This window comes from Panulirus ornatus, chromosome 4 (genome assembly GCF_036320965.1).
Source record: "Panulirus ornatus isolate Po-2019 chromosome 4, ASM3632096v1, whole genome shotgun sequence".
NCBI classification, from domain to species: domain Eukaryota; kingdom Metazoa; phylum Arthropoda; class Malacostraca; order Decapoda; family Palinuridae; genus Panulirus; species Panulirus ornatus.
This window is the reverse complement of record NC_092227.1, coordinates 76,308,411-76,322,576: the sequence shown is the minus strand read 5'-3', so window position 1 is coordinate 76,322,576 and position 14,166 is coordinate 76,308,411. Positions and strand designations below refer to the sequence as shown.

General features: G+C 45.3%; 1 protein-coding gene across 4 annotated transcripts in view; it reads right to left on the bottom strand.

Moving 5' to 3' along the window:
• The window catches only part of LOC139745816 (uncharacterized), a 197,113-nt gene that overhangs the window by 13,457 nt on the left and 169,490 nt on the right, over positions 1-14,166 (bottom strand). For 3 of the 4 annotated variants that reach the window (XM_071656421.1, XM_071656403.1, XM_071656412.1), the window contains one exon: positions 3,711-3,891. In XM_071656421.1, coding sequence (XP_071512522.1) covers positions 3,711-3,880 — 170 coding nt within the window. In that variant the 5' untranslated portion in view covers positions 3,881-3,891. Of the gene's footprint in view, positions 1-3,710; positions 5,119-14,166 lie in introns of those variants that run through there. The other variant, XM_071656396.1, reaches the window with a different exon arrangement.

Below are 14,166 nucleotides of genomic sequence, written 5' to 3'. Positions count from 1 at the left end.
TATATATATATATATATATATATGATTAAACAGACTTTAATCTTCGACAAAAGGACTGAAAAAAGCGAATAATCTATCAAGGACAATATCATATCTATGAAAAATAAGAGCAGGTTAAAGATAAAACTTAAATAATCACAACAAATTGTGAGAGTACAACTGTGCAAATTAAATGGTTATAGAAAGTGATATAAGAGCTAATCAAGGGTGTGTGTGAACTGAGAAAATATAACATGAAAATTGTCTAAGTCTGATGATCGTAAAGAAAAAGAAATGAGAAAGTAGTATATGAGAAAAAAGATAAAAGTAATTGAGAGAATATGATACATGAATTATAAAGGTTTGACGATAGAAAATAAGATATGCAGTAATATACGAGAATGAAAATAAAAGTAGTTGAAAGAATATAAGGTGAATGATCAAAATTTGATGATAAAACAAATGAGATGCACAATAACATATGAGGATGAATATAAAAAGTAGTTGAGAGAATATAAGGTGTGAATGATTTAAATTTGATGATAGAATAAATGAGATGCACAGTAATACACGAGAATACAAATCAATAGATATAAACCAAAACAATTAAAGTAGATCCTTATATAGCAAAATGAAAATGAGCCTATCAAAATGTAATGTATTTGGAAGAGAAACAAACGCGAACATGAAGTGATTTTTTGAAAAGCACTTGCAAAAGATCAAGAAAAAGATCTCTGTGTTATCATCTTTACCGATTTGAAACTGTAAACGGCAGAGCTGCCGCTCAAAAATAACCGGCGCGTTAGGACACATTACAAGTGATCTCGTATGAAATCAGAAGCCATATCAACGCCTTGATAACTCGATAGTAACACCATCATCCGAGGTAAGCGGGCGAGTTCTGGTCTCATATCATCAAATGTACCTGTATGGGTTTACAGCCGTGAGGAACGAAAAGGAAACTAATACAAAGGAAAATTACATATACAAAGGTGTGCAAACGACACCAGAGCAATCGATACCTCTGGAAGCTTTTATGAAAAGAAATCAGTAAGAGGGAACTGAGTTTGGAGAGAACCAAGGAACAAACAAGAGGACAACGAGAAATGCCTGTGAACTCTGCCATAGCCTCATCGTCATGAAGTATGTCTCTGTTTTCCACAAGTAATGGTCCCAAAGCTTTTGCTTCTAACATAACCATGTTTGTTCTCCTACGGTGGTTATTGCTGCTTTTGAGTTTTATGTGAACTATTCACATGGGAAACAGACGGTGCAATTATTTCAGTGTACCATGACTCTGGCGGCCCTGCTCTAGAAAATGGTCGTCTGCTACGCATTGGTACACGTTCTCTCTATTATTTTAAATGTCTTTCTGAACCTTTATCCAAGCTTCGTCAATATTGATTCCGTTCACGATATCATCTCGCGTTATGCTGCTTAGAGCAATGCAAGAATCATGACAATTTGCGTGTCTAAGATTTAGAATTTTCTTTAGCCGAAATGAAAGCTACCTCAAATGTTATTTGTTAACAAATCATCTGTACCGAATGTTTGTCCTACCGCGACATTATCGACGAAATCCTCGTTTGTAGCGAGAATTAAAGTTAATATGCTCAGGTCATGAGTAGGTTTTTCAACGTAATGTATTAAGGCGACTATCAAGAAAGTTCGCATCGAGTCCACCACGCCCGAAGCTACTAGGAAGTGACTCTCCACACTCCGATACAAGTATGTTTAAGTCTTGTGTTTACATAAAATAACTACGTTCACGATGAATTCCTACAATCTTGTCATAAAGTCTTTTGGCAAGGTCTGCTGTCAGAACAAGGGTCTATATATCAAACTTATTGTAGCTTTCTGAGAAGCTTGGTTTTATTTTCCACAAAAATGGAGCCGATAGTGTTAACAACGATTCTTTTTTCTCTTTTTTTTTTAGGATGACGATTGAGTAACATCAAGGAACCGTCCCCTGCCGTCTTTGCTTTGTAACTATTCAGATACCGGGATTGGAAAAGGAAGCCATTAAGTAAAGATCAAGGGTGAATGAGATTATCCTCTGTCCTTAAGCGAAGATTCCATTGTAACATCACAGAAGTCTTTGCGATGCCCTTAAGAGATCCGACAACAGAGCAGGAGGTAGTGGGAAGAAGCTTTTGATGGCCGTATTCTCTCTCTCTCTCTCTCTCTCTCTCTCTCTCTCTCTCTCTCTCTCTCTCTCTCTCTCTCTCGGACTACCGCAGCAGTATTCACCGAGAGGCAGACACAGGTGTGGCGTCAAGGGCGGCGGTGCGAGGGTAAAGACAAACCCACCGGTACACCTCGGCCTCTCTCATCCGGCCTCGCTGCCTGACGTACTATGGCGACGCGTACGTCTCTTCCCTCCTTCTCGTCTGTGTGTTGCGCGTTGAATTCTGGCGACGCGTACCTTCCCTGTCCAACACCTCGCCATATCAAACGCTTGTCTTGCGCCACGTGAGTTTCCCCTTGTCTGTTCTGTTCGCAATATCTACCTTCATGCCACATCTGTTCTGCCACACACACACACCTGTCTTGTTCTATATCTGTCCCGACCCTTGTAGTAATCTGTCACACTTTCCCACCCCCACCTTTGCTCGTCTAACGAAACACCTGCACCTTTGCACACCTGTTCCGATTTTTACACCCAATTCTTGATCCCCATACGTTCAACATGCACATGTTCCGGCCCACGCTCATCACGCCTCGCACCTGTTCCGTCACACACACATGTCCTGACCCACGTTTATTATGCCTCACAAGTGTTCTGTCGCACCACACACACACACACACACACACACACACACACACTTCCCAAGCAACAGTCCTTTACTACACTTTTACACATATTTCCCTAAAGCCTCAAACCCATGACGCGCTTGGCTGTACCCCGACATCTGCTCTACCTCGCACCTGTCTAGCCATACAATAGGTTAAAGATGCCGTCTAGAGAGAACGTCGAGAAGTAATAGATGATGTGGCCTCAGGGGAGAGGAACTGTGTTAGTTGGGTGACCTTCAATGGATGGTTGGGTACGGGGAGGTCACAGAACAAGATAAAGCGTAGTGTGAGTTACGTGTTATCAAGATAAAGCGTACTGTGCGTTACGTGTTGTCAAGATAAAGTGTAGTGCGAGTTATGTGTTGCCAAGATAAAGTGTGGTGCGAATTACGTGTTGTCAAGATAAAGTGTTGTGTGAGTTAAGAGTTTACGTGTTGTAAAGTGCACTGTGACTCACGTGTTGTCAAGAATTATGTAAGTGGTACAGAGGAGTGGAAATCAGCATGCCAAGTGTGGCTGAGGGAGTGAGAAAGAAAAACCCAGCGACCTGGGCTAGGCAGGGACGAGAACGTGACAAAGAGCGGGAGTGCTGCCTCACTGCGTCGTCACATCGCTAACCTTCCCGACACCCAGGCGGCGCTACTCTCCTGGACGGTGGAAGCCTACCACCGCTACATTAACAATACGCAGCCTTTATTTCAAGCAGATGAACCTTGATAGATTACAGCTTCCAGCTGAGAGATGTGCTACTGTGTTCGAGGCAACGAGGCTTACGCACTGTGGTAAACCCTGAAGGTTATGGGGTTGGTGACGCAGTTGGAGAAGATGTTGGAGACTAGTGCCTTTGTTGGGGGAAAGGCGACTGAGGGAAGAAAGAGAACCATCCTGGGAGAGGTAAGATGTCTGGTACATCTGTAGGGGTAATGGTAACATACCTGTAGGGTGGTTTGCCGTTGGTCGGGGGCGAGGGAGGTGTGGAAGAGTCGGCCTGGACCAGTTCGGGTGAGTCGTTGGCTCCTTCCAGCCAGCCTCCCGCGAAGGCGCCCCGGGCGTTCAGTCGGGGCAGCCAGTCCATCGCCGTCAGACTTCTGTTGAGCTCAGCCATGGTGGACACTGCTGCGGAGGGACACATAGTAGATTAACTAGAGAGGTGAGGGAAGCTCAATGGTCTACCGTCACCACCAACGAATGTAACCAACCAACCAGCGATCACTACCGCCAACGATCGCAACCACGACCAATCAACAAACATCACCACCATCAAACCAACCCCACTAACCATCACAACCACTACCAGTACTACTACCCTAACCACTTCTAACTATCACCACTACCAAGCACTCAACACCACTAACCATTATCATCAGTCGACACCACCATCAAGCACCATCCTCGCCATAACTACGTAGGACCACCACCTCCACTGAAATGACCATCAATAACAACGTACGTCATCGTGTCAACCATCGAGCTGTTCCCTGAACGTCCAACATAAGATTCTTCGAGTGTTTACATTCTCACTTTCCTGGAGATGCACCGATGGAATTTTCCCGATGACCGAAATGGTATGTTTTTCTTCTTATCCACCAATACCCTTTTTTTTTTTTTTATACCACCCACTCTTCTCTACATACACAGCAGAGGCCTTTCTATATAAGTCGATAAATGGATTTCCAACACTGTGATTAAATGAATAATACGCCATATCTATGCAGAAGAAGAGAGAGAGACCCAACGTAAATATGCAGTGATTTTACTATTCCCCTTTGTACTCGTACCAAAACATCTTGCTTGCGCCTCTAACAATCCAGTCACCGTCCATCGAGTGAGTGCCTGACTTCACCACAACAGTAGAAACAACACCTGTAAATGTCTGATCGCACTGCTGTAAATAAGACGTAAAATGCTAAATGTTCAGTCTTGCCTATAGCTAGTGAAAAAAAGGGTGTCCTGAACCCTTAGCTCCGGAGCTGATGTACAAAACGAAGTCTTGGATACTAATGTGGATCAGAATCAGAAAAGTAGCATCTCAGAGAAGCACTTTTAATAGACTCAGCCACCTCCCGACTACTGCAAAACTCTGGCGCCACCAGACGCTTAAGACGCAAGTACGTTGTTCTCTTGAATGCACCCAACAAACACGACAGTCAGCCAACTATATGAAGTTGAATCCCATGACCTCAACCTGAAAAAAAAAAAAAAAAGCCTAGCACAGGGAACAATATCTAGACGAAGTACATCAAGTATTGGTTCTCTATTCTGTTTCGGGAGGGTCCAGATCAACACGACCTGTGACACAATGTTGTCATCCGCCATTATCATCACAAAGGATGTATAAAGATTCTCTTGTATGAGAATATTTAAAAGAAAAAGAGGATAGGAAAGGTGTTACAAAAAAAAAAAAGGCTCGTCCTTGACTCGATGTCTTCAAACTTAACAAAGTGAGAACGAAGCCATGAATTATATCTGCTCGAGACCGAACAATAAACGCACTCAAGTGTTTGTTATTGTTCTTTTTTTTTTCAGAGAGCTCAAGGTCATCTAACAGCCTTGTCACAGGCAAACCCTTCACAACATGATCACTTGTGCGTGTCATCTCTTGTTACGTTCATTTATCAAGTTAGTTATCACTATTGTTAAATGATCCACTTGATATCTTCTGACTTTTTTTTTCTTATCTTTTTCCTCAGATGTGCAGGCCAGGTCTTCCAACTATCCTCTCATGAGGACAGATCTCTTCATTCCCGTGGCTTTATCTGACGCATCAAATCAAAACACGACCAAATTACAAGTGTTCCAGCAGTCTCCGTCTACTGGTGTTCCAGGAGGATGCACACTATCACTTCTGGGGGGGAAGGTAACTGCACTTTCACTTTCCAGAGGCACAACACTCGCTGGATAGACGAGGAAGTGATCTCCCTCCACACACACACACCGCTCCTCACTGGTTCCCTGAGGTGAGCACCGGGCGACCTGCGCTGGGTGACTGAAATGACCACCTACCTCCTCCGGTGTTGCCGGGTTGCCGACCACTGACTCAACAACGGGACGATGAATAATTTCCACATTACAACGTTATGCTCCCGGGAAGCAGGTGAGTCACGCCTGGCCTCTCACTCTCGACCCTCCCCCTTCTTCCAGGACCTGCCTGGACCCTACCTGGCCTGGAATGGCCCAATACGTTCCCCTCTTGAGGGCTTGACTGGGCCCTATAGCCTGGCACTGTTCTCGTCCTCCACTTTCCGTGGCGGGTCATAAAGCACGCGGGTCTGGACGCAGGTCTCGACCGCTCGGAACAATGCAGTGTGAGGCGTTGCTGAGCGGAGCCGTCCGTGACCCGGTCACACTCATCAGTAATTCATGGTGAAGGGCAAGAGGCTTGCGAGGGGGGGGGGGGTTTGCCGCTGGGAGGGGGGCGCCACTAACCTCCCCAACCCCCCCACCTCTCTTCTTCGATCAATTACCGTGAGAAGTGTGTGTTGGGCTGTGGGTCCTCGAGGTGCCCCCCCATACGAGACGCGTTACCGTGTGATTCTAAACGGACTATGTCATGGTAATGTAACGTGCTGCTGCTGCTGCTGCTCCTCTTCCACCCCACTTCACCTGGTGGGTCGGGCGGAGGGGTCCACCGCCCCTCCGACACCACACACCAGAAGTTGTGTGGTAGAAAAAAGTTGGTGTACCTTTTGTGGGCGACTTATCGATTGACCTTCAGCAGTGCGAGGGAGGAGGGGTCGTGTGGTGGAGGGACAGTGGGGTAGCCACGGTGATGATGATGATGATGATGGCGACTATGTGTTGTGAAGATGAGAGTGATGGTGGAGGGAATACTAGGCAAGGGGAGGCTGTGGCTACAGAGGATTACGACAAGCGAGGGTTTGAAAAGGTTCGTGAAACATCACGTCGACCAAATATATGTAGAAAAGAGTGGAAGGAGAGAGAGAGAGAGAGAGAGAGAGAGAGAGAGAGAGAGAGAGAGAGAGAGAGAGAGAGAGAGAGAGAGAGAGAGAATGGATCATTAAGATAAAGACTCGCTCACTTAGGTCGCATGACTGGCAGGAGTATCTAACGATCATAGTAGAGACGCATCTATATCGTCTCCTTCACTTAACCCACGAAGACGAACGATTGCAGGACACATCTCTCTCGCCGGAATCAAAGAGAGACCGACCCACACAACTGTACATTACTAGCGGTCGTCACTTACGGCCGTGAACAGTATGTCTTGCAGACACACACACCAGCCGGCCAGAGGGTTTTTCTTGGTCCTGCTATAACTGGGCTCACATACTATCTCCCTAAAGAGCCTACACCCGTGTCCTGGGTAGCCATTGTCATATATGGAAAGGTCAGTGTACGTGGAAATACACAAAGATGCATGAACTAATGCTCTCCATAAGCTAACCCAAGCTTGAACCCCTCACACGAAGTCATCATCGGGTCGCTAGCACCTTCAAGACTGACACTGGAGGGTATATCAGCATTCCCATGCTTGAGAACATAACATGACGAAGATAGATGTGGTTAACTCAATACATGACCGTGTCAATCTGAACCTCATTATGTCATCTTCTAAGGAACGAAGTGCTAGACTGGGTGGGGTAAAGTGTGATATTATCACCATAGAACCTGACCCAGCAGCTCTGACCACCCGTGCGTGGCGCCCAAACAGCTCTGTCCACCCGTGGGTGGCAGGCACCCTAGCATCTCTGCCCATCAGTGGGTGGCACCCCAGTAGCTATGCCCACTCGTGGGTGGCACCCTGGCATCCATGCCCACTCGTGGGTGGCACCCCAGCGTCTCTGCCCACTCGTGGGTGGCACCCTGGCATCTCTGACCACCCGTGGATGGCAGGCACCCTGGCATCTCTGCCCACTCGTGGGTGGCACCCTGGCATCCGTGCCCACCCGTGGGTGGCACCCGAGCAGCTCTGCCCACCCGGAGGCAGCACTCTAGACCATGCGAAGCACCATGGCTGATAGAACCCCAGCAACTCTGCCGTACCTTCCTCCTCCTGGCAATCCCAAGTACATCAGAGGCACAAGTACACCAGGGCACAGCGCCTCTCCATACAAGGCGGCCACAAGAGGTACTAATTCTAAATACCCAAATCACTCTCATGGATAAGGACTATTACGTTTATGTTGCACACAGACATATGGAGACACTATATTCAGGGAGTTCTTAATGATGCATGTAGACCACATATTCACTGAAAGTTATTGTACATATGTACATAGACCATAGATGAATACATGTGTGCACAAACACAATTATATATATATATATATATATATATATATATATATATATATATATATATATATATATATATATATATATATATATATATATATATTCCCTTTTATTTCTCAAATTTCGTCAATTTTACCTATCAATTCTGGACGATTTCATAGCGTAAACGCGAACTCTGAACTTTACCTTTTGGGAGTTATGACTATACTTTGCACTCACTAAAAACATTACATTATCATCATTACCTTCCGTGTGTGGCCCCGGGAATTCTTGGCCAGTTGTTTGTGACGGAAATAATAATGCAACACCGTCGAGCACGTTCAAAAAATAGCATAAAAACTATGACCCAAACTTGCCAGGGTTTTTTTTTCTTCTTTTTTTGGCTCTATCCAGAACGTCGGGGTCGTCTTTGGCAATTCCTCTGTGTGTGTGTGTGTGTGTGTGTGTGTGTGTGTGTGTGTGTGTGTGTGTGTGTGTGTGTGTGTGTGTGTGTGTGTGTGTGACTTGCTCATGTGGTATATGTATGTCATATTGCATATGTGGTACACGTGTGTGGTGTGTGTGTCAAGTGTGTATGAGTGTTGTGCATTTGGTATGTGTATGTGGCATGCGTGTGATCTGTGCGTCGAGTATGTATATATGGTATACAGTTGTGGTAGACAATTGTTATAAGAATGTGATAAGAGTAATGATGGATATATATGTGTATGGAAGGCATGTGTGGTATACATGTGAGGTATGCAGTATAGATATGTGGTATGCGTGAGCGGCACGCATACGTGGTATGCGTGTGTGTGTGTGTGTGTGTGTGTGTGGCACTCATGTATATCACATATACACGGCATGCCTATGTGATATGCATACGTAGCATGCGTGTATGGCCAGCGTGTGTGGCATGCGCGTGTGTGGAATGCGAGTCTGGTCTTCGTGAGCGGCATGCGTATGCGTGCTACGAAGTACGTGGGTAATCGCACACCCACGTACTAACGAGAGAGATCCCTCCCCCCTCCAGTGTGTGCGCGCGCGCCTCGCTGGCTTTTATCATGCATATCAGTTATTCATGGGACAGGTAGATGGGCTCTATTGTGGTAGATAATTGCTTCAATCAATCACACTGTTTTGCAATAGATCGATCTACCACTCGGCCGGTCTATTCTCGTCCAGTGTTCGTCCGTTCCACGAGCTGTCTTCACTATCTTGCCAGCTGTCGTTAATATCCTGCCAGCTGTCGTCACTATCCAGTCAGCTGTCTAACCGACTGTCGTCGTCAGTGTCCTCCTACCAGCCGTCGCCACTGTCCTACTAGCTGTCGTCACTATCCTCCTACCAGCCGTCGCCACTATCCTCCTACCAGCTGTCGTCACTGTCCTCCTACCAGCTGTCGTCACTATCCTCCTACCAGCTGTCGTCACTATCTTCCTACCAGCTGTCGTCACTATCCTCCTACCAGCTGTCGTCACTATCCTCCTACCAGCTGTCGTCACTATCCTCCTACCAGCTGTCGTCACTATCCTCCAACCAGCTGTCGTCACTATTCTACTACCAGCTGTCGTCACTATTCTACTACCAGCTGTCGTCACTGTCCTCCTACCAGCTGTCGTCACTGTCCTCCTACCAGCTGTCGTCACTATCCTCCTACCAGCTGTCGTCACTATCTTCCTACCAGCTGTCGTCACTATCCTCCTACCAGCTGTCGTCACTATCTTCCTACCAGCTGTCGTCACTATCCTCCTACCAGCTGTCGTCACTATCCTCCTACCAGCTGTCGTCACTATCCTCCTACCAGCTGTCGTCACTATCCTCCTACCAGCTGTCGTCACTATCCTCCTACCAGCTGTCGTCACTGTCCTCCTACCAGCTGTCGTCACTATCTTCCTACCAGCTGTCGTCACTATCCTCCGACCAGCTGTCGCCACTGTCCTACTAGCTGTCGTCACTATCCTACTACCAGCTGTCGTCACTATCCTCCTACCAGCTGTCGTCACTATCCTCCTTCCAGCTGTCGTCACTATCCTCCTACCAGCTGTCGTCACTGTCCTCCTACCAGCTGTCGTCACTATCTTCCTACCAGCTGTCGTCACTATCCTCCTACCAGCTGTCGTCACTATCTTCCTACCAGCTGTCGTCACTATCCTCCTACCAGCTGTCGTCACAATCCTCCCATTTGTCGTCACTATCCACCATACAACACCCAGCTCTTTGATGTCGCTAGCATCAACATATTCCAGGCCAAATCACAGGACAGAAAACATCGACACCAAACGTTTATGTCAGAAAGGAATTGATTTTCCTATAGTTAAGATAATGTACGATCTCGATCCTCATGTTATTTCATTATGAAACCCGACCAGTCACTAACACTATTACCAAACTGTTCAAACAAAGCTGTCACATTGAGGCCATACACCTAAATCGTACATATATGTGAACAAAGTCACACACTCACCTTATAAAACACACACCGAACTATGGGACAGGACGCATGCGACACACTAGCGTGTTCTACCATCACGTATATGAATCGTTCGTGTAACACAAGGTGGAATCAGAGTCGAGGCAAAACACGATTGTACATTTCTCTCGCCATAGCACACAAATAGTGATCACAAAATGAAGGTAAAGTTCGATAATCGAAAGTCATTCTGTACTTTCACAAACACTTAAACCAAACCATACACTCACAAAACACTTTAACCAAACCATACACTCACAAAACACTTAAACCAAACCATACACTCACAAAACACTTAAACCAAGCCATACACTCACAAAATACTTAAACCAAACCATACACTCACATAACACTTAAACCAAACCATACACTCACAAAACACTTTAACCAAACCATACACTCACAAAACACTTTAACCAAACCATACACTCACAAAACACTTAAACCAAACCATACACTCACAAAACACTTTAACCAAACCATGCACTCACAAAACGCTTAAACCAAACCATACACTCACAAAACACTTAAACCAAACCATACACTCAAAAGCTCAAACCAAGACACTCACAAAACTTTCAGACCAAGCCATACACTCACGAAACATTCAAACCAAGCCATACACCCTCAAACCAAACCATACAACCTCAAACCAAGCCATACACCCTCAAACCAAACCATACACTCACAAAACACTCAAACCAAGCTGTGCTGTCACGAGATACTCGGATGAAGCCATAGATTTAGATCACCCAAGGCAAGCCATACAATCACAATAAACTCAGGCTAGAGCTATACACTGGTAAAACACAGGAGCTCAACTGCTATAGGGAGGAGACAGTACACTCCATTGCCTCCAGCGTATGGAGAACATACCTCACTTATTGATCGGGTCAACACGCACTTATACACACCTTTAGGAGCAAGAGTGGACACAGCAGAACTCAACACAACCTCTTTAAAGAGCAGCACTACAGACCGCTCAGCACCTCTATGCGACCATACAGACCAGGAGGTCATGTCATCACTAACTTCAGACTCGAAAGGCCGCATGACTACGAGACTAGAGAATGAAAAAAAGCGAGGATTCTACTTAGGAGATCACAGGGCTACGTGGCCTGGGGGAATGTAAACTCTGCTCTCAGTCACTAGCACACGACACGGACCTGAGCCCTGAGTGGTACCCGACTGGTGATCTCCAGTCCACAGACGACGTACCTATTATACCACCTCATGGGTCACCGACACGGACTTACAATACATAAGCAAAGCTCATAAGAGAAGTAAAACAACGTGAACATTAATGTCCGATATATAAGCAACATCACAGGCCCGTACCATCATCTCGAAACTTCGTGTGAGAGCATAAGATGCCTCCTCACATGACACGCATCACACACGTCTTCCTGTAGATGCAAGTTTTAATCTTTAACTTTTAGCATTCACATTACGACGAACTCATTTTTCAGGTCCTTGTGTTAAAACGACAAGACTGTCTGTAATTAGCTACTTGTAATTATGTATTTGTACTGTATGGTGAGGGAACTTTAACACTTGTGAGGTCCCCCCCTCCCCGCATCTCCTCAACATATTTTGCTATCATACAACTTTTGAAACCTATGTATGCTTTCAGCATTTACCACGTCCTCGTTAAGTTTTTTTCTTTTGTTCATGCACTACTCTCATCTTATAAAAGTACATTGTTACATCTTTTTTTTTTAACAATTTCTCTGCTTCATCTAACGTTATGTCCTCTGACTGTTGTAGCACTACACCTTCTGAAGAACGGCTCACCGTCCAGGTCATCAATCTGGTTTAATAACTTCAAGGTTGTGATTAGGTTCCCCCCTCACTCTTCCCTCTCCCATGGTGGGCATATTTAAGGCTTCCAGCCGTGGCCCCTTAACTCGTCTCTCTTCATTCTGGTACCATTTTTGCTGCCTTCTTCTGGACTTCGTGTTTACTCTTTGTGCTTCTTGAAGCTCGGCGACCAAACTTGAGAGGCATTTTCTAGTTTAGGGCCACATCTCCTCCCATCGCACGACATAATCCATAGACGAGAGGTCCTGGTGATGCGTTGCTCAGCTTCCCTACACCTGCGACGATCGATAAAACTCTCGCTCTTGATTTTCGTAAGATACGCAGCTCATTACCTGACGAAACATATTTCGCCGTTGCCCTCCATGGAAGGAGGCAGACTCCTTGCGTATGAGGATCTGCTTACTCTCAATAACCTCGCTCAGTCGTCTAAGTTAGTCCTATTCAGTGAACGAAGTCCACCGGGCGGGACGACTGATCAAGTCGTATCGACGTTGTGCGCTTGTCTGTTTGAGGCAAGTACAGGACTGTCTTCAGAAAGGAAGTCGCATTTCAGGCATGACAGGTCCTGTGACATGTTGAACTGGTGATGGTTGTTGTGATAGCCATCGGTAGTGTCCAAACGGCAGAAGAGAAAGTGCAACTCGTACATGCCTGAGGAATGTAGTTTTCAGGTAGGTGGACTAGAAGTTAGGACTGGGTTGAGAAGGAGGTTGTTTAGTGCTTGTCGAGTTCTTGCTGCGTGGACGTAATGTGTCAGTGTCAAGTTTGCTAGGGAAGGGCTAGGGAAGGGAGTGACCTAGGAGTATAGGTTGTGAAAGTGTGAAGCAACGGTTACTATTTTTGTTTCTCACTGAGAGTTGATAGTTCGCTATGGTGCGGTTTGGGTGGGGAGGGACAAGTGCCGTTGTAAAGAATCAGGAGCCGAACATAATGAGTTTGTATTGGGGGTATTCTCGCTTCATTGTGCAGGTGTTGTGTTTGTGGTTGCTAGGCAGCCATTGCTTGCTATGAGGGCCTCGTTTTGTGTGTTGGCAATTGTGTTATATTTACTTTTGAACAAGGTGGGCGACCAAGGTGAAGTGTAGTTTACGATGGAGCAGATGAACTGTCTGTACAATATGCTGAAGGATTCTTTTCCTTGCCCCAAAACTAACGCCAGGAAGTGTTCTGAGGTCGCTTATATTGTTTGAGTCTTATGTTGATGTTTGTGGTGTGAGGAGTATATAAATCATGTCGTGAGTGTGTGTAGTGTGTTATACTTAATTTGGCTGGAGATCTGTCGGGTAGATATGATTATGGATGTATATATATATATATATATATATATATATATATATATATATATATATATATATATATATATATATATATATATATATTGTAAAACTGGCAAAATGTTTTCCTCAATACAATGTGTATTAAAGACCAATGCATATTTAACACACTAATTTTTGGTTAGTTTTTCATTTTCCTCACCACACGTCTCGTTTTATGAGATGAAGTATGAATTAAATGTCCCGATTCATTTTCACTTTGACCTTGAAATGCACGAGACGTTTTCGGGCACAAGAACACTGCCCATCTTCAGTCAAACTAATCATCAATGATCAACACTTAATTAAAGAACAAAACAGGAGTGAAGAATCACGTCTCGAAATGGTATACAAATGAGAGCGATGACGCAGATATCATATTGATTCGTGGACCGTGTTCCCTTGGATTTCAGGCGTGGTAGGGAGGTCGGTAAGGGGTCAAACTGGTTGGGTCAACAGTAGCAGCTTTGTCTGTGGTCTGCGCACCTGGGGAAAATCCATCGGAGGTAGAGAGTAGGGTCATTTGGGTGTGCGGGAGAGAAGAACTGT